The sequence below is a fragment of the Watersipora subatra genome, chromosome 1, assembly GCF_963576615.1.
Source record: "Watersipora subatra chromosome 1, tzWatSuba1.1, whole genome shotgun sequence".
NCBI classification, from domain to species: Eukaryota; Metazoa; Bryozoa; class Gymnolaemata; order Cheilostomatida; family Watersiporidae; genus Watersipora; species Watersipora subatra.
The window spans coordinates 71,304,439-71,330,041 of record NC_088708.1 but is presented as its reverse complement, the minus strand read 5'-3'; the positions used below and the strand labels follow the sequence as shown (position 1 = coordinate 71,330,041).

Here is a 25,603-nt window from a genome sequence, read left to right as displayed (position 1 = left end):
AAATGTAACCATCCTTAACTATCCAGTGTAGACAATAACCGTTATTTTTTTTGTTTTTAATCTGTGTACATTACTATCAGCATTCTCAATCTGTCTCTCACTATTAATAAGCTTTCTGTATCAAGTTGAACGATTTTGATGTTTGAGCTATTACAGCCTTCATATGAGACACTACTGTTCTATAACCTCTTTTGCCAAAAAATTTTTAAAGGCGAGTTTTCCTTAAATTTCTACATTTGATGCCTAATTTTAATGACAAATTGTCATGGTCTCATCGTTGTTCCATGTTATGTATTATGCACCAATCACTGTCTAAGAATTTGGGTTAGATTGGAAAATCGTAATCTTTGACTACCATCAGGATATGGTCTTTGTCCATCTTATGCTGTTCATTGCTTTTCAGAATATAGTTGCTGCACTACAGACAAGGCTCAATATCTCTCAAGTAACACACATACATTGATAATGGCGGCAGCTAGGCGTAAGTACCCTTAGAGTACTTACAGCAATACTCTTGTTATTGTTGTTGTCGGTTGATACCTTTTAATGTAAATCAACGCATTATACTTTGCTAAACTGCCGATAATGAAAAAATTTCATTCAATATTTGGGGTCTCATAGCTAAAAGATTTTGAAGCAGTACAAATGCTCAAAATGTCTCCTCTTTTGAATAGCTTGCTAGGATACGTTTAAAATTAATTTTTGAACTATTAGTTATTTTTAGTAAAAATATATGAGTAGTGCTTGTGTACTGCAATTGAAAGTTGCCATTATTCAGTCCTCTCCCCACTACCCTTCTCCATTTATTCAGCATCATTTGGTTCAAGCAAGAAAACCAAATGACTCACAGTGATTTACCACAAGTAGGTATATCAGAGAATTGGTTTAAAACTATTCTGATAGATTTTGGCATGTGTTTTTATCGTCTACGAGAAATTTTTATCGCAAGGGTTGGATGGTAATCACCATTGCTGTTAGACTCATCTGTTTACACTAGTGTTTAGTTCATTCAAAAGGGATCTTGAGTTTTAGTTTATCAATACAAGGGTATCTTTTTAAATTACCCATAGCGTTATTTTCAATGTGTTCTGCGGTGTTCTTATGACCCCCTTCTGTTACTATTACTAGCCCCTCAGGATAATGTACAACTGCTTCCCTATCGTCTCGTCGATGATGATGAGTTTGAGTACTTCACAAAGACGTAAGTTAGTTTCAAGCCTACAACTTCTCAAAAGATGCTAATATGAGCTTTCACTCTTCCAGCACAACAGCTGTTAAACTTTGACTTAGGCTCACCTTAGCATACACATTTGTCAGCAAACGATGTAAATCGTTAGCAAATATCCATATTTATACAACATGCTTCGTCCCAAGTTTCCTGAAGTATTGCAATTTCATAAATCCTCAGAAATGTAGGCAGTTCTCCTTCCTCCCGTACCTAATCATCTAACTTTAGCCGGTCAACGATCCTCAAACTTTGCAACACCTGCGCTGTGGAATCGACTACCTAATTCAATAAGATCAATAAAATGTCTCGGTAAATATAAGGTGGAACTGAGGCACCATCTCCAGTCTGGAGAGTGAGTGTTACGGTCTGGTTTTTGTGCTGCTGACTCGGGCTCGCGTACCACTGGCTTTGCCATTTCGCAATGGGCCCCATCATCATTTCTTACTTATTGTTATTTTTTCACGCATTGGTTAATTATATTTTGTCTCGAGTATTAATTCAATTGTGTAATCTTTAAAGGTGAAATAAAACACACACACACACACACACACACACACACACACACACACACACACACACACACACACACACACACACACACACACACACACACACACACACACACACACACACACACACACACACACACACACACACACACACACACACACACACACACACACACACACACACACACACACACACACACACACACACACACACACACACACACACACACACACACACACACACACACACACACACACACACACACACACACACACACACACACACACACATAGATTAATGATTTAGCGTGTGAAGATCAATAACCAGTGTTTCCTACATTGTTTCTATAGTTTTAATCCATGGATTTTAAGAAGACTAGGGCGAGTGGTAGTAGTTACTGCTAGAAAAGAAAGAACGCAATGCTTTCTTTAAAACTAAATCAAGAAATGATGAAAATCCTCGGCAAGCATCTTTGGATGGATGTTTTAACAAATGTTTTACAAATCCTCTTGTAGTTATCATTCGAAAATGAAAGCGGCTCAAAAAGAAGAAAGCTTGCAATGAGTGCAAGGATGTGTTTGGTCTTGATAGCTAACGATAATCCTAAAGATAATCCTAAAGAAAAAATGACAATCTGAAAGATAAAAAGATTAAACCATCAAAAATACTATAAACAAAGTTTGTTACTTTGAAGTTAATGCAGCTATTTTAGCATTGTATTTTTATCACCATCATCCGTTTCCTGTGTAACCAAGGCTACATTTACAGTTATACAAACTGTTGTTGCTAGGCAACCTATTACATAGGTAGCTAACCATTATCAGGCCGCCATAGTTACTACCTCTGCTAATTGTCTGCTTCTCTATGAACCTTGGGCTGTCATTCTACTATTTTTGAGCAAGATGGAACTGCAGTGATGGTGTTTAGGTGTCTTGTCCTACTCTGAATGTTTAACTTATAGAATCTAATATCTATCTTGCTCTGAACATTTTACGGACAGGGATATCTATCCTACTCTGAAGACATCATTAAAAGAGTCTAATATTTATCATATTCTGAATATATTTTTTACTATATCACTGCTGATATAGTGTGGCGTATAAAGTACAGTATGAAGACGAAGTGATAACAAAAGCATAAGAAACCTTTAGTTTCGTATGTATAGTTTAGTATTTCGCATCGATTTATTACCTAGTTTCATAATGTATTTGCTTTAATGCTATGTGTAATTACATAAAAAGAATTTTATATTTGAGTCTTGAGCTGTGAAATGAATTAAACGTAATAAAGTGTAGGCGTATGAGAATAGGTACATCAGCATAAGTCAGTTTCGACAAACAAAGTAAATATCGGAATTGATTAACTTTGTATGTGGAGGTTTGACGGTCACATTTTAGACTTATTAGTAACACTGCCATGTACAGGTATGTATAAGTGAAACTGGACATTCACTAAACTGCCATTCTAGCTGTATGTCTTCTCTACATACATGCAAGTCTCGGCTTTCTTGTTAGTTAAGGTAGTGGCTGCAGTATGTTGCGTGTGTGTGTTTATTCACCGGATAATGATATCCAGTGATATGCCTGTGATTTTAGACGCCATGGAAAATTAGTCATTGTCAACAACTATATATTTAATGGTGAAATGCCCAACAGAGATTTCTCAGGTTTAGACAGAGATGCTCTCTTGCAAGTCTTCGGTCAAGTAGGGTACTGGTCGGAAAATATCAAGATCGAAGAAAACCTGACGGCTGCTGAAATGCGAGTGTTAGCTGAACAAGGTAAAACATTTTTCTATAACAAAATTTCAGATCGAGTTTTCTTTTTTGGGACACTATTTGCATTACATAGCATCATATATACTGGGGATGTGCTCATCTGCTGCTAATTCCAGATATAATTGTAAGGGCTTGATAAACATCATGCAGTGTTTTATACTTTCATTAACTTAATATAATCTAGTGTCAAGTTCATAGTTATACATATCTGTATGTTTGAGACTCCTGTGTATCATCTTATGTTATCTAGAACATAAAACTGCAACTTCTGTACCCTCCATCCGAGTGACTATTCTGTCAATAATACAAGTCAACCCATCCCTGTCACAAAGAGTTGTGTCTGCCTCCGTATGCTTATTGAATACTAGCGCTGTGGTGGCATAAAAAAACATCATGAACCTAGGAACCTTATTAGCTGCCAAGAGTAAAGTTTGAAAACTTGTACCAAATACGAGTAATCTTTTCTGATTTAAGTGTCGGGCATTTCATGGCTCAACTATACTGATATTTTTAGTAAAATTAGCTAATCTTGGAGGTTGTCGACCAATGCTGACGATATATTTATTGCTACATTATTGCCGTTTGGAGGAGTATCCAGACATGTGAAGTTTATTACAAATTAAGGTACAACATGTATCTTATGTTTCCTCCATCCAGTTAGCTTGTTGTATAAGTGAGATCTTTTACTTTCATAATGCTAGTTCCTCATTTATTAGATTGCCTTAGGTTCTCACGCAGAGTTGTGTTGAGAGAATATAGTTGTGACCAATTTATTTGTTAGACGGAAAATATTTTAAAATTATTTTCAGAAATATAGCTTGGCTGATTGGAATTAAAAGATTTTGCAGCGTGTGATACATCTGGCCTACTTATTTTTTTCTGTTTTGTGCGAGCCAACTTAGCGTAAGACCTGAAATTATAATGGCAAATACTGACACACAGGCTACATACTTTAGATGTAATTGATTTATTGTAGTCGCACACATAGATTATCACAGACGTGGTAGTTTGGTGTTCATTGTGCTCAGCCACGGCGGTGATGGACACCTGTTTGGAGTCGACTGCAAGTCGTGCAAATTTGACTACTTGATCGATCCAATCAGGGAGTCCGAATGTCTTAAAGATATTCCAAAAGTATTTTTGTTTCAGGTAAGACATAACCTAAATGTTGGGCACATTGAGTGGTGCGCTAATAGTAGGTATATAGAAGCTGATAAACACTTGAAAGTGAATGGTCTAGGAAGTGGGTGGATAATGTCTGATATACGATCCAAATGACAAGCAAAACCGCTAAATTTTCCTGCGCTGGTGTTCTGAATAGCGCTGACGCTGTTGAGCACATCCCGTCATCATCTGATCAGTTTAGACTAGCTGTCAGTGATGTAGACATGTCAATCTCTATGCTTATGTCAATCTCTGTTCTGTTAATATCTATCTCTATTCTGTTAATATCTATCTCTATTCTGTTAATATCTATCTATTCTGTTAATATCTATCTATTCTGTTAATATATATCTCTATTCTGTTAATATCTATCTCTATTCTGTTAATATCTATCTCTATTCTGTTAATATCTATCTCTATTCTGTTAATATCTATCTCTATTCTGTTAATATCTATCTCTGTTATGTTAATATATATCTCTATTCTGTTACTATCCATCTCTATTCTGTTAATATCTATCTCTATTCTGTTAATATCCATTTCTATTCTGCTAATATCTATCTCTATTCTGTTAATATCTATCTCTATTCTGTTAATATCCATCTCTATTATGTTAGTATCTATCTCTATTCTGTTAATATCTATCTCTATTCTGTTAATATCTATCTCTATTCTGTTAATATCTATCTCTATTCTGTTAATATCTATCTCTATTCTGTTAATATCCATCTCTATTATGTTAGTATCTATCTCTATTCTGTTAATATCTATCTCTATTCTGTTAATATCTATCTCTATTCTGTTAATATCCATCTCTATTATGTTAGTATCTATCTCTATTCTGTTAATATCTATCTCTATTCTGTTAATATATATCTCTATTCTGTTACTATCCATCTCTATTCTGTTAATATCTATCTTTATTCTGTTAATATCCATTTCTATTCTGCTAATATCTATCTCTATTCTGTTAATATCTATCTCTATTCTGTTAATATTTATCTTTATTCTGTTAATATCTATCTCTATTCTGTTAATATCTATCTCTATTCTGTTAATATCTATCTATTCTGTTAATATCTATCTATTCTGTTAATATATATCTCTATTCTGTTAATATCTATCTCTATTCTGTTAATATCTATCTCTATTCTGTTAATATCTATCTCTATTCTGTTAATATCTATCTCTATTCTGTTAATATCTATCTCTATTCTGTTAATATCCATCTCTATTCTGTTAATATCTATCTCTATTCTGTTAATATCCATTTCTATTCTGCTAATATCTATCTCTATTCTGTTAATATCTATCTCTATTCTGTTAATATCCATCTCTATTATGTTAGTATCTATCTCTATTCTGTTAATATCTATCTCTATTCTGTTAATATCTATCTCTATTCTGTTAATATCTATCTCTATTCTGTTAATATCTATCTCTATTCTGTTAATATCCATCTCTATTATGTTAGTATCTATCTCTATTCTGTTAATATCTATCTCTATTCTGTTAATATCTATCTCTATTCTGTTAATATCCATCTCTATTATGTTAGTATCTATCTCTATTCTGTTACTATCCATCTCTATTCTGTTAATATCTATCTCTATTCTGTTAATATCCATTTCTATTCTGCTAATATCTATCTCTATTCTGTTAATATCTATCTCTATTCTGTTAATATTTATCTTTATTCTGTTAATATCTATCTCTATTCTGTTAATATCCATCTCTATTCTGTTAATAACTATCGCTATTATGTTAATATCTATCTCTATTCTGTTAATATTCATTTCTATTCTGTTAATATCTATCTCTATTATGTTAATATTTATCTCTGTTCTGTTAATATCTATCTCTGTTATGTTAATATTCATCTCTATTCTGTTAATATGCATCTCTATTATGTTAATATCCATCTCTATTCTGTTAATATTCATCTCTATTCTGTTAATATGCATCTCTATTATGTTAATATCCATCTCTATTCTGTTAATATCCATCTCTATTCTGTTAATATCTCTCGCTATTATGTTAATATCTATCTCTATTCTGTTAATATCCATCTCTATTCTGTTAATATTTATCTTTATTCTGTTAATATCTATCTCTATTATGTTAATATCTATCTCTATTCTGTTAATATCCATCTCTATTCTGTTAATATCCATCTCTATTCTGTTAATATCTATCGCTATTATGTTAATATCTATCTCTATTCTGTTAATATCCATCTCTATTATGTTAATATATATTTCTATTCTGTTAATATCTATATCTATTATGTTAATATCTATCTCTATTCTGTTAATATCTATCTCTATTCTGTTAATATCTATCTCTATTATGTTAATATCCATCACTATTATGTTAATATCTATCTCTACTCTGTTAATATCTATATCTATTCTGTTAATATATATCTTTATTATGTTAATATCTATCTCTATTCTGTTAATATCTATCTCTATTCATTTAGTATATATCTCTATTCTGTTAATATCTATCTCTACACTGTTAATATCTATCTCTATTCTGTTAATATCTACCTCTATTATGTTAATATGTATCTCTATTCTGTTAATATATATCTCTATTCTGTTAACGGATGATTAATGGATCGGATTAGATAATTTATATGTATTTTACTGTTCTCATAACGTAAATTCCCTATAACGCTGGAACGGATTATTTACGTTGTAGGAGCCCCTACTGTATCTCTATTCTGTATAATATATATATCTTTATTATATTAATATATCATAAAACCTCTATTTGAACGCCATAGCGCTCTATTGTTCTACCCTTCTCTTATAGTAGCAGTCAAATAAAGGCGGTGTCCAAATGAAGCTGTTAATATCTGTCTATGCAACATCTATTTCTATTTTGGTAACGCCCGAGACCAATAGCCATCACCACTGTTTACATTCACAGGCATGCAAAGCCCCTGCCAACAATATAGCTATGACTCCAACAAGGAGTGGCGATGGAGCACGACCACCACAACCTTCTCATCTCACTACTGATGCTCTTAAGCATGGACTATCCAGTCAATGTATTACATACCCAAGATCGGATATGCTAATTGCTTATTCGGTTTTACCAGGTACTCAATACAGTAGACATTTGAATTCCACTCAAAGTAAAGAATTAACGTAAAGGTTTTGCTTCGTATTACGTAAGAAATTCCATGTAATGTAAAGCATCACATTGTTGACACATTGCTCTCAAATTCAATTTGATTGACAAGAGAACTTTCGTTGGCCTTAAAAATATCATTTTCCTTTTGCCGTAATTTGGAGAGAAACCGTCATATAGGGACATCTCTATTATATACGTATATCAGTACCCTTCCAGTCATATAGGGACATCTCTATTATATACATATATCAGTACCCTTCCAGTCATATAGGGACATCTCTATTATATACGTATATCAGTACCCTTCCAGTCATATAAGGACATCTCTATTATATACGTATATCAGTACCCTTCCAGCCATATAGGGACATCTCTATTATATACGTATATCAGTACCCTTCCAGTCATATAGGGACATCTCTATTATATACGTATATCAGTACCCTTCCAGTCATATAGGGACATTTCTATTATATACGTATATCAGTACCCTTCCAATCATATAGGGACATCTCTATTATATACGTATATCAGTACCCTTCCAGTCATATAGGGACATCTCTATTATATACGTATATCAGTACCCTTCCAGTCATATTGGGGCATCTCTATTATATACGTATATCAGTACCCTTCCAGTCTAGTGCGCCGTAAAGATTTTCGGGCCTGCTAATCAAGCAAAGAGAATAAGTTGCTTCACAATCATTCAGAAATACTTAAAGTCTACCAATCCGAATGTAATGAATTGGAGTCTCATTGAAATTAATTTTTACTGTTAAACCTATATTTGAAAGCCACCTTTATTTGAATGCTACTTCTGTTTGAATGCCACCTCTATTTTAACTCCACCTTTATTTGAGCCCCACCTTTATTTGACCGTCACTGTGGGAGATTGTTTGAAAAATAGAGTGCCACCCTTTAATTGAACGCCGCTTCTATTTGAACCCCACTTCTATTAAACGCCACTTCTATTTGAACGCTACTTCTATTTGAACGCCACTTCTATTTGAACGCCACTTCTATTTGAACGCTACTTCTATTTGAACGCCACTTCTATTTGGCCAATACTATTTGACATTCTTAATGTTTACGAAACCATAATAGCGAGTGATCAGTAGAAAAGTGGCCACAAGGCTGTACTAATAATGACTTGACTACATCAATAACAATTAATTCATTCGTTGTTTCTGTTCATATCGAAGTGCGTTTTCCAACTCCTAGTCTTTAGGTTTTTCTGTTAAAAAATGGAAACATAGAATTAATTACTAAATGTGTCAGACTATTAGTAGTTCTTTTTTACACGGTCTTGATATGTATGCTGGGGAAAAGGTTTTTGCATTTATGTTAGAAAATGTGCCACTACGTATTTTGAAGCTGACATTTTGAGACTATTTTGATTACATGCGGTTTCTCTTTATTTGCGCCGGAAGTTTCTATTCAAATTGGCATCGCGTAAAAGTTTTGCTTCGCTAAAAATTGTTTGGACGCTAATATTGACCAGCTCAGCTGTGCAGAAGAGGAGTTGAGGTCAGCAGACATTGTAGAAGGTATTGAACAATCAAAAGATTATGAAATGGTTCCAAACAGAAGCAGAAAACAGAAAGCAACTGTCCGAGCAAAGGATGCTAATTTTTTGGTTTTAAAAATATTAATATTTGTTTTAAGATGCTAATTTGAGTTGCTGCATGTATTATAATTATGGTTTGTTTATGTCACTTGTTCTTTAGTAGATATTTGTAGCATTTGATACATTATTATAAAACTTATAAAATTTACAGATTTATAGCATATTATTTGATAGCATGATTGCGGAGCTCCTGTTCTATTGCGCATAAAAGGCCTGTTTTGGCTGCAAACTGTAGCAAACATATCGATGAGTGCAATGAGCTTTTATGCAACCTTGTTAAATATAGTTATAAAATGAAAATATGCCTCCAAATTTAAAATGAGATCAAAAACTTGAAAGCTCGAACAAATTGCATTGCAGTTTATAAGATCATGTAGGTTAACTGCACGCCATAGATATCAACTGGTAGAAACATGTATCAGTTTTTTCACATATATTTATTTAAAGGTCTATGACAAGTTGGAGGTAAGTTAGCAAATTTCTTGCGTCCAAAAGGGTTAATGTCCACCGCACGAAGGAAAGTGCAAAATATAGGCAACATTCGATTTACCCTTGAAAGGGTTAAATTTATCTTTTCAGTATTCTGACGAGGCGTTTGAAAAATACAATGCCTCCCTTTATTTGAACGTCGTCTCTAATAAGGCGCTACTTTAAGGAAAGGGTTAAAGACTAGAGCGCCATGGCATTCAAATAAAGGTTTTACGGTATCCTGACCTTTAACCCTGACTTCGGAAAAAATGGATGGACAGGCAGACACCGCTCTTACAATAGCAAATATACATTTTTGTTTTACTTTAATTTAGAAATATACATTTTTTTGTCTCCACCTGTTTTTTATTTTTATTTATTGCTGTCTAGAAAAACAGTGAAAAAATATATTTAAACTGACAAGAAAGGTGTGCGCTTCCTTAGCCTAATGTAAAATAACCCTAATCATCAACCCTAAACCAAGTGAAAGTGATAAGAAAAAAAGAAAATTTATCAATACAAACTAATAAGTCTTTTTTTATTTCAAGGACCAAAGGGGTGAGTAAAATAATCTTGGAATGTATTAAGCAATTTTCATGTATTTTACTGTTCATATAACAGAACTCCTTTAAAGTAAACATGCTCGGGATGGATTATTTCTGTTGTAGGAGCGTCTACTGTATTTTTGTTCAGATTTAACTATTATTGCCTAATGACATGTTAATAAGATGGAAAACTGTTGCCACTTTTTTCACAGGTACCCCATATGGATCAATGTTTATTCAGGCTTTTGCTGAAGTTATGCGACGACATGGGCGAAGGCATGAAGCTACACTAATGCTTGCGAGGGCAAATCGGATCATGTGGGAAATGTTTGTTAATCGGCGACCTATTGAGTCATGGGCATGTCCCGTTGTCATCTCTCAGCTCGGGAAGAAGTTCTTCTTTGCATAGGTCTATTGGACTGCAGCATGTGGCTTGCTTATTTTATTCGACCTAATTTTTCTCCGGTCATTAAAAAATTAATATTCTTTTACACACGCCTTCATGCTTATACGTTACAGACACATTAAACAGATTTTCTCAACAATTATTAATGCAAGAACGCATAAGACTGTCTTATGTCCTACTGGTTTGAAAGAGCGACCACTATAGATTTTGCGATTTTAAATTTTTCATTACGTGAAGGTTTTTTAAACTGCCTAAGATTCGTTGCAAATTTTGTTTTCCAAAATTAGCTATCTCTATGAATAAGCATTAAATTTTGCTGCATATGTAGAACTGTTGCACTGCACGGTGTTTCACTATCTATTTGTAAAATTGAAGAGAAATAGTGAAACATTTTTATAAATCTGTTTCATCTGTCAGCTGATATATCGTGGTGCCATGCTTACATTGGTCTATCATATAAATTGCTAAAACTTGTGGGAGTTGTGAAATTATCCTGAGCTAATACCGTTTTACAGCCTGTATAACTATTTTTCATTTTCCATTTCACATGATTCTCTCAGCAGACCTTCTTTGTGCATATGTCATATGACTTTGTGCATATGTCACCCGTTTCTTATTTTTATTAACTTGAAAAACTTTTACTTTGCTAACAAACAATCGTATAATAGCTGCCAATATACATCTGTACATATAACTGCATGTAAATGCTTATATTTTTACAAAACACTCAATATAGTTCTACCAAAAGTTGAAACAGTTTCATGGTATTCTGTGCCAAAGAGCATTTCATTGCTTTAGTCCAATCTTCTACAATGCGTTGCCAAGAATATCTTAGATTAGTTTGCATGTTCCATATCTAATAATTATGTATTTTCATAGGCTTTCATGCTTTCCGTAGATGCTAACAGTTGCAGCCCAAAACACCACCAAATCTATGTTCTTCTCTCTGTGTGCATCTGCTTTGACCCAGAGCTTCCTAGGAGTCTGCCGGTGCAATTGAGCTTGTCAATGTCGCTCATCCGTCTGGCCTGTTACCTACGCCTGTGTGTAAACTCAAATATTCTAGCCTGAAGCAATCACTCTGGCATCACAATGTAGTCGCTATAAACTTCCCAGAAAGCCTCATGAAGTGTTTTAGAAATGATGGGCCTCAGTCTATTTTGTTGGTGATATGTTAATGATTCTTTGAATAGCATCCTTGTTCGCTTGTGTTAGTCAAAGCCTAAACTACAGATATCTAAGTACTCTGACAGTTTTAATAGCTATAATCCTTTTTGGAGCAGATATTCTAGTACCCTTGACAATGATCGAAAGCAACTATGCCGTTTGATGAAGCCATTTTCTTTTTGTACCAAAAAATCACTGCCTTCCAATGATGTAAATGTTGGACCTGCACCTATTTGTGAATGCATGGAACAGTGGGAAATCTGCAAAACTATGAAGTGTTGACCTATTGAAAGTTTTTCCTATATTTATCCGCTGATGATCAAGTCCTATAGAGATTCCCTTAAAAAATAAACAGAGTGCTTGTTAAGATTCTAATTACCATAGCATAAGCAAATGACAAATTTGGATCTAAATCTGCAAGCTAAAATTTTTGCTATAATTTTTATATTGACTATTGTGTTAAATAATAAATAATTTTATGTAATTAGAAATTTGAAGCCGTATAAAAATGATTTGCTAACTTTTAATTATACACAACCCGAGCAGAGTCACTGGCACTGCTAACCGATAGTGGTAAACATATGGTATGTGGTGACAGCCATACAAAGTGCTCAGAAGTTTCTTAGTTCAAGAATCTATTATGGTTTTTACAAAGTGATCAACTAGAATATATGAGTAGGTCACAACCAATCTAGGAATAGCAATAAGGAAGAACAACTCCCTCAAAGGAGTTCTTAGGAACATTGAGTCAGTTTGCAGAGTGTAAATAGATTTTCTCCCTCAGATAACCAACCCAAATGTTGTTTTCTGCTTTGATAAAAGGAAACAGCATTCAGTATGAAAGATAGGTTTTCAAACTCGGACGTTTCTTGACGTTTTCTTAATATCGTATACTCTTGTCAAAATCTTCCAGTCAGCGCAAAAACACAAGAATATTTATATCAGGAGTCTTAAACCCAACTTAGGGGGTTGAGCTGGAGTGAGGCTGGTGAAGCATCAGGTTTCTACAAGAAAACTTTAGGTATTTTTAATCTTGTGAAATGTCTCTATTTTTCATTTGCAACACAAAATAGGATGATAAAATAAATCAATTAGAAGACAAGTAGGAAATTAGTAAGAAAATCAATCAGTAATGAGTAAATAAAATAATAATTCATATTATTATAATCAAGATTCAAGTATCTGTATGAACAATTCTTCAAGCCGTCTTTTAAATGCAAGTAGAACACTAAAGAATGTGGACTGTTCTTCTGAAGATGGTCTCTCTTTCCTTCATCTTGCAGCTAGAGACCTGGCAGAACTTCTGCTCGTATAGCTGAGCTAAATTTGGCTTGAGGAAGGAAGCAGTTAAGACCCTCAGTATAGTTTTAAGATTGTCATCAGTAAATTTGGACCTGAACTTGGACTTACAGAAGTTCAAGGTAGAACAAAGCTTTTCGCAAAAGTATATGATCCCAAAAAGGTGCTTGACCTGATTGAAAGTTTGGGAAAAATTCAGGAAATCCGAGAGTCAAACTTGTCTGCTTTTCCTCTCACATCTCTAAACTTGGCCTCGAATTTACGTTGCACTGTAGACCAATGAGCTCAATTTTAGCACAAGTGGTGCATCCTGTACATCAAAGGAGATTGTATCCCCAAAAAAATTTGAAATGTGATTGCATCTTGAAACCTGATAATCTGATCAAATTTCTTTTGTAGCTTCAATATATGGCATCAACATACTTGTTATCACTGACTTGTGTGCTTGCATCCATGAGTGCCTTGCATATTGGAAATGTCCTAGATTTTTCTGAGAAATGAGCTTTCCATAGGACAAATTTCGTGGAGAATGCCTACCAATTTTATTATATGCAGCGCTGCCAAGTTGTTCCCGGCTTGGTCACTTCTTGTGCATAATATTAAGCTCATGTGTTACAGTAAGTGTGTTATTCAAGTGTTGCCACTCACTCATGTGTTACAACAAAAAAAAGCTATGTCCATGAGTTGCTTGAGAACAATTAGCACAGAAACAGCCACCCCATCATTCGCCATGAAGGCCTTAACTTCTTAACTCAGCTCAAAAAAATCTATCATATGTTTACAATGCTGGTGAAGTCTGCATCCCCTTATTCTGAATCTGTTTTCTCTAAAAATGCACAGACCCTTTGGTGCTTTCCTTTGCCATTTACTTTTCTTCTTGCCTTTTAGCCTAATCTTAGATACCACAATAAGCTGTAAAAAAACTTCCTATTAATAAATGTTTAACTTTATGTATTGCCATATAATAGACATTTTAATACAACCTCATGAAGTTCTGAGTTGAGCAGCATTTCAACATGAGGTAAAAATGATACTGTAACTAGAACTATCATCTGACTTAGAATCACTTGAGAGAATGTTCCATGACCTTTAATAAAATTAGGAGTTTGCTAAAGATTAGGTAACAGACTACAGACTCTAAGAATATGAAGTAGCTTGAAGAGTACCCAATGCCTGCGAAATATCAGAAAGTTCACGAACTTTCTGAAGTTCAGAAACTTCCTGAAGTTTATGAACTTTCTGAACAGCATAAACATCATGCTTTCACAAAAATGATTGGATGCTTTAAACTTTTTCAATAAATTTTGAACACTTCAAATCTTTAAAATTTTGAAAAAATGTCAACTTTTCAAAAACATTTTGAGCAGGCCATGCTAATGGTAGGTAGGTCTACAGCGGAGGAGAAAAGAAGAATAAGCATTTGCTTCTTTAAAGCCTAATTTGGGCTCTTATATTAGCGTAACTCATGGACACGAATTTCACCAATCGGAATGCTGATGCTATCCTTTCTCAGGTGTGAAAAAGGAGCATGGCTCTGACTTCAGCACATAAGTGCCAATGTTCAATCAGGAGCTTCAGACAGTAAATAAAGGTTACCAGTACCTTAATGGTCAAGGTATCATTGGGCAGGCAAATGGAGCCTTCACCTGAGGTAGCTCACAATCTAGAAATTTTAATAAGTTCCCTAAGCTATGCATTGACCCGGATTCAAACCTATACAGATGCTCTTTTCGACGTATAGTCAGAATGACAACACTATGATACAATATTAGCACTACAAAACAGTTTTTGAATATCTGTAGATGGAGAGATCGCACTCACATTTCTAATAAATTGATTGATGTCTTTGCATTCCATGCGCGTCAAAAAAGGATTTTTCAACCATCCAGGAATCTGTTGCCCAATGTTCACTTTTCAAACCTTTTAAGGAAAGTTCTAGAACATTTTAAAACTAGAAACTCCCCTGTCATACAGCCCACGACCAAAGTGATAATGGAAAAATAATAATGGACATTTCTTATAGCAATTCAGTTGGCTAAATTGCTAGATTGGCTTAGATTCACTGATGTGAAATGACTCGACTAAGGAAGTGTTACTCTGTAATGTTCTTTATTATTATTCTCCAAACATAATTGTCAAAACACACCGTGAAGTCTGCAATAGAACAAGTAGCACTAAGCGAAATGCTCACATGAGCTATAATTGCAAATGAAAACTGCATGTATAAATGAGACATAAATGCAACTGTGACAATTACATAACAGCAATTACAGAGTAAATAATTCAAAGGTAAAGCATCAAATATAATATACAAAATGTAACATACCTTTTGCCTCCTTAACACTTAGCTTTGAACAAATGGTTAAAACTTTAACTTTGCGTAGCGTACGTATTGACAATAAAATGATAAAGTATAAATTTCTAAAGAGAATTGCATCTGGTCTGATGCATTGCAAATTTCTAACTGATTGAGCAGCCTGAAAGTATCGCCGGCAGCAAAATGGGACACAGGTGCTGTCGCGCTCCTACTGGCCCCACCAGAAAAGGTCCCACGCCAGAGCACCAATCAAAAAACTGGGCTACTCGGAAGAACGGAGGAAGCAAGAGCCCAGCAACGGCTGGTCAAGCAAGCACCAACTGCCCACCTCTATGACCTGACAAGAACTCATTTCTGACCACAATACACTGAACTAATGGCGTGTATGTGAACACATTTTATTGTTCTAAAGTGTGAGTCAGCAATAAACAGCAGGTGGCATATAACGTAAAAACTTAATGAAACTACAGGCAAAAGCTAGAAATACAAGCAAGAGTTACAAAATCACTACATTTCTAATAAATTGATTGATGACTTTGCATTCCATGCGCGTCAAAAAAGGATTTTTCAACCATCCAGGAATCTGTTGCCCAATGTTCACTTTTCAAACCTTTTAAGGAAAGTTCTAGAACATTTTAAAACTAGAAACTCCCCTGTCATACAGCCCATGACCAAAGTGATAATGGAAAAAGAAAGGGTTGGGAATGGTTGAGAAATGCAATATTAGCAGTCAAATGGCACTGCAGTGCAATAGAACTGCAATGGTAGCTGTAATGTACTGAGTGTTATTATGTGCAACAACCAGCAATAATGAAAGGAAAAGATTATCACTATGTTTCCATGGTGCGCAGTACTGCGAAGCAGCCCCCTCCGAAGTCGAGGGGATTGTACGTTTCCATGCTGCGCAGTGGTTTTCAGCAAATACCGCAAATTAGCCAGAGAAGAGAAATTGTATAAATCGAATCGCCTGATGGAGAAATAGAATCGATCACGGATACCGAACGTCATAAACAGTCTTTTTTATTATTCTGTCGTCATTATACTTTTATTTACAATACACATTCACAAGGTTTTACAAACCTTAACACACTTTTTACATAGTAATATATGTTTAATAAGTATTTTTAAGTAATATATTATTTAAACGTTAATTTAGGACTTGCCATCTATTTTTCGAAGTGTTGGCATCGATAACAAAGTCCAGGAAAGTAATCACCTCATCATCCTCGTGAATGCAGACTATAATTAAATTTATGTGAAAGAAGATCGGAAGAATAGTGAAAAAACAAGATTAGCAGGACAACCTTTGTACTAGTTTATGGCCATCGAAAAATCTGTCTCCACGGCATGAGAGCTATGCGCAGCCACTGCGCAGTCGCTGTTTCCTTGCTGCGAATTTGCACTGGCTTCTCACTGATCAGTGCGCAGTGATTTCAGTGCGAAGACGCCGTTTCCATGATTCGGAGATAGCGCAACTCCGAAGCACTTCGCATCATGGAAACATAGTGATTATGTTTATATCTCTCTCCCCTGCAATAGGTGAAATGCAATATTAGAAGTAAAATGGCAAGCTGCTGTGTAAAATACACAGGCTGGGGGCTGTATATCATTGGTCATAGCAACCAATATCAAGAAGTGGTAATATTTATCTATATTTCTGTATTTATATCTAAGAAGTTATGCTGAATTTAAAAATCTAAACAGATTTTAGCTAGTTGTCATAGAAATAGATGTAAATCTATAAGAAAATGAAGGCCTATTACTTAATTTTTTCAGATATTAAAAACATGGTTTGGCAGTGATATTAGGCACAGTCGCAGTATCATCAACAAAATCTTTAAAATAATGATAACAGTAACATATTGCACACCATCGATCACTATATACTTCGATCTTGTAAATTTGAATGATTATTCTTATAACTAAATCTTATAATAATCTTATAAAATCAAATAATTATTCTTACAATTAAATATTGTGATAATCTTATAAGAATCGTTAGAAAAATATCATCGCCATTTCCTTTACTTTCACTGCTTTGGACATCAGTTGGAATACCAAAGTACTCATTATAAGTGTCAAAAATGTCAGAGTCCGGTAGAATCGGCAAAAAAGAAACGATTACTTTTCAGTACTTCTACGTTAATTACAGAAACCTTTGGCAATTGGACAACGCCATAGACTGGTGAAATGTGCATGTTTTTCTCGAGAAATGCGCACGGCTTAATAATTCTACTATCTGTCACACGGCTTTATTGGCGTTTTGTTTGCCGGTCTTAACTTTGATTAAAAAAGGCTTGTCAGGTTTTAATGGCGATTTTAGGCCAAATTAATCTGTCTAGTTATGTATTATCCGATCAGATGGGTAAGTTTTAGGATATTGTCTCAACTTTTCAAAGACTTGGTAACATATTTAAATAGGTTTATATGTGTTTTGTATCATTATTATACTTAAACAACTCTAAAAAAAAATGCTTAAATTTTTTGATGGGATTTCGGTACAAGGTTTTCGTTACGGCCGTTGACGGATAATTTTTCGGGAGTTGTGTGCGCATATGCATTTATCATAAAAGCTCCCAAACGATCGCTTCACTCGTGTTTGGCCATGGGACAATAGAATTGTGCAAGAGAGATAATCTGATCATCATGTATGAGAAGCTAATGAAAGTCATATGTGACAACATGAAGAGGACAACACCTGCTGCCAGATTTCTGTGAGGACAGCGGGTAAGTTGTTATTCATATAACCTTGTAGGGCCTTGTAGACTAGTGGATCAATACAAAGTGAACAAAAGAAATATATGCAATGAATGCCATGGTTTGGCTGTAGCATTTGGCATAATGCCAAAAGTGTGTAAACCGGTCATGTTTTGATTGCATTTCAATTGTATGTACATACAATAGCTTTGCTCGGTGAAAGCGCCCGCTGAAACAAGAGTTTCTTGCTCACTTGGGACGGTACATACATTTACTTCTGTTAATGTTGAGTCAAGCTTTCAGTACAACTAACCGATAACAACATCAGTCAGAGCAGCTAGCTCTAAGTTATGGATCACAAGGAACTTGTTTACCTGCGGTCAGCAAAATATAGCAACCGCTAAAACAGGAAAAGGAGCTTCCCAGCCTGCAACCAGGCATAGTTCTGAATCTCAACTAAACTTGAAAGGACCCTGTAGAAAATAGTTATATGTTGAAGTCGAAGGATATTTCTTGACTCGGCAAGTTCATATACCCTAGGACACTTATGTATTCGCCTCATCTAACTTTCGCGTTTTCGTGGAGTCATCCTCTCGCGAAAATTTCATGTGCGAAACTAAACTATCATAACGAACGAGTGAAACTGCGAAATTAAATAGCTTTGTTCATTAATAGTCCAAGAAACAAATGGCAGCAAGCGATCAAATTGCATTATCGACCTCGCCCACACCATTCTACCTGAGGTTCACAATTACAAACTAGTCCCAAATAGAAATTTTTTTCTTATCGGTGAACCAGGCCGGAATTCCCTGGAGCAGCTGGCCGGCTGAGCCGTCCCAATTTTTCAGGAGCTTTCCGCGGCTAAGTACAGTCAAACTCGGATAACTCGCCCTCAGATAAAATGTAACATTTCATCTCAAACACAAGGTTAACTCGAACGAATTTGTTTGGTCCGTTCTCACGCAATAATAAATTGCTTCAGATAATTCGACTTCAACATCATTTATTCGAAAAGTTATTTGCCCAACGGCGTCGGCTATGGAGACGGTTTTTATCGCTCTAGAATATCATTTTATTCGAAGCCATAGAGACAAACATCAACTTTTAGTAGTTCTTAGGCGTCATTATTATCATGATCAGTGGCAAAATATTCTTGTTAACGACCTTCATAAAGGTTTGCAAAATATCAAGTTTTACCAAACATCCATGGGGTCATGTCCCATTGAAAGCGTGGAAACCACCGTATGAACTTAAAAAAAAATCGGCAAAATTGATCTTTGTTAAAATGGTCAAAAGAAAAAGATGTCTTTTTTCTGAGCGTTTCAATTGCGGTCAAGTTTTGCCTATTTTAATTTAAAAACGTCTCGTCAGTCACATCGCCTAAAACAAAACTAATCTCAAAAAATAGAAAAATGTTAATACCTTCCAATAAAATGTTGTAAAACTTCACACGAGAGGCCCGGCTGAGGCCCTACATGAGAAAAACCAGTTGGGGGGCTTACACCGCTCCCCTCAACATCCCCAGGTGTTCATAACTAGTCGCCTAACATTAGCCGCCCCAACTTGCAACCAGTGAATACAGGCCTGCGGTGAACTGAACCTGAGGAATCTAATTATGTTTGTTCCACTGCATTTATTTTCACATCACTATATTTTCGCACTCACCAGAGCTGCAAAATTAAGGTGCAGTGAAATTTTACTCTGTATGCTACTCAAGAAACTAAATACTAGCGAAATATAAGTGTCCTAGGGTATTTGCATGTCTCATAACTCGCCTGTCATCAAAGCCAAGATAACGCAACTGCTATTCTTAGGACTTTCCAACATAAAATAAGTTTTGTGTGAAAGAATATAAACACCAACGAAAGAATGCCTTTCATACAATGGTTCTGGACATACCTTGAGGTTGATAATCTTTATAATTACATATTGATATCTGTATGTAAAGATGTGTGCCTTTCTCCTAGAACTAAAAAGCTGTAATAAAAACGAAAAGAAACCACATTCCTTATTATGTTTTCTATTTTACACACTTTAGTGAGAGTTAACTTGCCGACTAAAGATGGCTGGCGGCAGGTTTAGTTGAAATAAGCAATAATAATATTAGTAATAATAGTAATCACAAAACAACTATCAATGCTATCTATTAAACGCATCTTGTGTTTAATAGATAGCACACTCCCACACTCTTGGATTATATTCCCACACTCTTGGATGATATCCTTGCATTTTTTGGTTCTCAAAAAATGTATTTTGCACAGTTGGTCGATAAATTTCAGTTTTAAACTAGGGAATTAGGGAACTACCAAAATAGTGAGCTTCAATCATCACTTGAAGTGATGAGCCACACTACTAAAATGAGAGAAAATACCAATGAAGAAGCAACTCCTACTTCAACACATGACCATAGGTCAAGCACTCATCTTTCTGACAATCGCTTAAGCATAAAATTAAACCGACATACGTAGGTTTTAGAGTAGGTTTTAGTGTAGGTTTTCATATGTAGCTCACTACCATCACGCTACTCAATTTCCTCATTATCAGGTCACAGATTAAAATATCATCAACCCCACAGGGAGACCCGATGAAACCATCGCCCAAAAAGATGAGGGTATTTTACCCACTCACAACAGGAACTATCTGACCGTGGTTATCGTTTTGTGGCTAAGAGACTCTTTCTCTTGCTGTCCCAAAAATATCGCTCCGATAAGAAAACCACAAAAGTAAATTATTTGCACAAAATAATGCACTTGCTAAACAAGAATGCGAAGAAGGAGTTTCAACAAATCTTGTCTGGAGAAGGCAAATATATGGAGGATAAAATTATTAGTTAAGGCGGCACTCTGGGAGCACTCTATCGTTGACCTCCTTAGCTGTAGCCAAATGAGATAAACTATTACAAATGGACATGAGCTGCAGTTGAGTTAGTCTTATTGCCACACCGTAAGTTATACAATTCCATAGATATATATACCTAAATTGGCCAATAGGGAAAAAGCCTGTCAGACTTGAATAGCATGACATGACGTCATTGTATTGTACCTCACGCTTGACTGCACTGCTGGTAACAATGGTAATGAAGCTTATGAGGAGAATTTGACAAAATCACATTTATTTTCACATAAAAACCTTTTTGGATACATAATCCAGTAAACTAAAGCAATTCTGTGATAATATCTGATAACCACCTTTGATTAAAACTATAAAAGTTATGAATTGTTGCGAACAAGTCATGAGCCATCAGGGCTTTATTTGCCACCCTCTCCTATCCCCATTCTCTCTTTCCCCTTCTCCAAAGAAGAAGTGAGAAGGGGAAAAGAGAGAAGGGAGAAAAGAGAGGGGGGCAAATAGCCCACCCACTGAAAGATCCAGACCCTGGCTAGGTGAATAGACTAATATCATGTTGAACTAAACATGACGAAATATGATGAGCCTGTGAAGTTTTGATCTGATCAGGGAAATGGAACCAACGGCTTTCTTAGCTAGAGCTGGAACGAGACCAAGGAATGCAGGGTCGGACCAGACTCGGGGTCAGCAATGATGGCCAAGATTGGGTCGAACCGGGTCAGCACGATTTTTTATTCATTTAAGGTTAAGAGATAGTTCTATTACAGCCTAATGTTGTTACATCAATAGACTGAGATAGAAGAAACCCTTATCACACCAATCATTATATTTTGTGGCTTGGTTTATAGATGCAATCTACAATTTATGGCTAGACATTGGTGGATCAATGCTTTTCAATGGGTGATAGATTAATGGCATGATTTGGCTAGTGTTTTTATTACAAATTTTATTTTCAACTGCTATTATAATCAACAAGAGATTAGTTAAGAAATACTTTACAAATATAGAAATAGATAACCCAGCATAGTGGAAAGCATAAAACCCATCACTTCCCTAAAACTTCTGGTATTAGTGAAAGAAACTAAAAATAAAATAAATTTGCTGGATTGAAGGTTCTTAGAAGCGCTTTTAAATTTCTCAGGAGGCCCTCATTGTAAATGCCTCAATAGTATTGAGGTGGATCTTTCTTTGTAGCTTAAAGGTTGACTTGCAACAAAATTCTCATTACAGTTATTTGGTATCAAAATATTCACCATGTTTTACTCTGTTGTGTTGTAGGTGCCAAATACGTGGAAAGATGATTACAAGCATTTAAAAGCTCAAAAACGAAAAGCCGCCGTAGATTGGAATCTCTTTATTTCGATGACGTAGACATTACAGTTTGGTTATCGTCTTGTCACGTATGTTCTCACGTGAATTGAAAAGCCAATAAAAAGCTAAATATAAAACTTATCGTAGCACTAGTTTATGACAAACACTTCAGGTTTTACCAAATACCCCGAATCAAATATAGATGCTCGCTACTTTACAGTTTTGTTTCGGCATTATTCAATCATCAAGTCGTCATCTGATCGCGTGACCCAATATTTCAAAAATAATTTTTGCAGCATTTTTCGATTATCACAGGTGACCAACAGGCTCGTCATGATTATCAGACAATGATATGTACTCCTTCGAGCAAAGGTTAAAAAGTTTAATGATTTTTTACAGTAAGTTATAAGATATCAGTGCTAAAAGTGACAGCATTACAATGACGATAAAACAGACGCGTAAGAACAATAGACATGGTTTTATTGAATGCGTGAAGAATATTTATAAAAATATTTTGACGAATGAGGTTGCATGAAAGTGTAAACAGAAACCATCCTGTAACAACTACGTCCTATTTGAGCCGTTTGGGAAAGCGAATCCAAAATACGGCGGTCTCGTGTGGCTGCGATTAACTGTTCGTTTTTTAACTTTTAAGAGCTTGTAATCACATTTCCACATATTTGGCACCTACAACACAACAGAGTAAGACATGGTGAATCTTTTGATACCAAATAACTGTAATGTGAATTTTATTGCAAGTCAACCTTTAAACAATAGCATGATGTTGAACCTCAGCAACTTCTCCATGGTAGCACTTACTGCTAGCCTGGGAAAGTTTTTCACCAATCCAGCACTACTAAGCACCACTCTTGTCGCTTTCTCACTGTGGTTGCAAGCCTCAATCACCACAGGCGATGACAAAGTCAAGCCACCACGATTCTTAACTGTGATTAGGGAATTTGTTGCTTGGTTTACATCATAGTTGGTAACATCTACGATGCTAGTAATACAATCATTACATTTCAGCTTTGGTGACCTAACCAGCTACATAGCCAGCTGTAAAATAATCATTCTGTCTCATTTTTGACTTACGACATACTTGCATACTCATCATATTTAGCCATGTTTAGTTCAGCATGATATTAGTCTATTTACCTAGCCAGGGTCTGGCTCTTTGAGTGGGTGGGCTATTTGCCCCCCCCCCATTTCCTTTCTCCCTTCTCTCTTTTTCCCTTCTCACTTCTTCTTTGGAAAAGGGGAAAGGAGAGAATAGGGATAGGAGAGGGTGGCAATTAAAGCCTTGATGGCTCATGATTTGTGTGCAACAATTCATTACTTTTATAGTTTTAATCTAAGGTGGTTATCAGATATTATCACATAATAGCTTTAGTTTACTGGATTATGTATCCAAGAAGGTTTTTATGTGAAAATAAATGTGATTTTGTCAAGTTCTCCTCATAAGCTTCATTGTTACCAGCAGTCAAGCGTGAGGTACAATACAATGACGTTACGTCATGCTATTTAAGTCTGACAAGGCAACGAATAGGAATAGCTATTATTGGCCAATCTAGGTTTATATATCTATGTACAATTCAGTAGGGCTTGCAGATTACTAGAGCTGTTCGATGTCTACCTGCACTATGCATTCAATTTCAGAGTTGTTTTCTCCTGAAAACCGAATAAAACCGAATCTTCATTTGTTACTTCGGTTTACTCATATGGGCATTATGAACCGCATCGAACCGAGATTTGTATATTTATTAATAAATAGTAAACTAATAATTAATATTTGCAAAAAAATGTTCAAGTAATGGTGTCATTTTCAATTATATTAATATTAATTAACCAATACGATTTGAAAAATGTTATCCTCTTTAAAATTTAATGAATCAACATCAAATTAATTAATTTAAAAACAATTGAATAAATATAAATAAAAAAATTACAATATGCTCAGGACAAATACAATCAATGAAAATTAATATCATAATAAGATATTACAAATATGAGTCTCTTAACTACAAAACATCACATGAGTTAATTTGGCAAGAGTCATAACTATTGCTACAATTTGGATGAAAAAAACTCTAAACACATTTGCTGACCGATCGATGCTTTCACGAAACTTTGTTTAGGAAGCTGCTGCGTGGGCATGCGCAAACACTGAATCGAATCGTGATGTAAAATTCGGTTCATACGCAGTTGTCTTCTTCTTCTGAATCTATGAACCGAAAGAGAATAACTATCGAAAAACCGAATGCACTCGAATCGTTATCCAGCACTACAGATTACTATGCACCATATTATACAATAGATTAGCATTCATTCAAAGAATCATAAAACTCTAATCATATAATATGCAAGGCAAAACATTTACAAGTTGAAGTGATCAAAACCATTACTCTACCCGCTGAAACTCAGCATTCAAAGAAAGCATCAAACATTTTAAGAACAGGCCATTTTATAATGCCAAAAAATTTAGACGAACTGAATTTGGAAAACATGACATCAAGAGGTAACGATGAAAAGAGAAGATTGAAGATTCACACAGTGCATACTACAGTGAACACAGTGAATACTACAGTGAACACAGTGCATACTACAGTGAACACAGTGCATACTACAGTGAACACAGTGAATACTACAGTGAACACAGTGCATACTACAGTGAACACAGTGAATACTACAGTGAACACAGTGCATACTACAGTGAACACAGTGAATACCGAACAAGATAAAACTATGATTTGAGACAGCACTGCTAAGAATTAATTTCCAAATATGGGAAATCAGACCACAAAAAGCAACCATAAAAATACTAACGTTAAAAAACAAGTTAATATATTCAAAACCAGAAAATCACATATCAAAAACTTAGCAGAGAAATGAATAGAGAAATAAAAGGACGAAATAACAAATAGCAGCAATAATTTTCTAAAATACCACCAGAGAATAACAGCAGACCATCCGAGAATAGTAACAGACCATCCAAGAATAATAACAGACCATCAAAGAATAACAACAGACTAACAGAGAATAACAACAGACCATCAGGGAATAACAACAGACCATCCGAGAATAGTAACAGACCATCCA

The 25,603-nt window shown here is 35.1% G+C and overlaps 1 protein-coding gene across 2 annotated transcripts; it reads left to right on the top strand.

Moving 5' to 3' along the window:
* The first annotated feature begins 402 nt into the window (after positions 1 to 402).
* LOC137405449 (caspase-3-like) lies at positions 403 to 11,039 on the top strand. Of its 2 annotated transcripts, XM_068091721.1 has the most exons (6): positions 408 to 481; positions 1,129 to 1,201; positions 3,334 to 3,518; positions 4,492 to 4,664; positions 7,617 to 7,788; positions 10,676 to 11,039. In XM_068091721.1, exons 1-6 carry the CDS (start codon positions 466 to 468, stop codon positions 10,870 to 10,872), a joined length of 816 nt encoding a protein of 271 aa, XP_067947822.1. In that variant the 5' UTR covers positions 408 to 465; the 3' UTR covers positions 10,873 to 11,039. The 2 variants fall into 2 exon arrangements, with proteins under 2 accessions (XP_067947830.1, XP_067947822.1); XM_068091729.1 differs by lacking the exon at positions 1,129 to 1,201 and having other exon boundaries at positions 403 to 481.
* Positions 11,040 to 25,603: the final 14,564 nt, after the last annotated feature.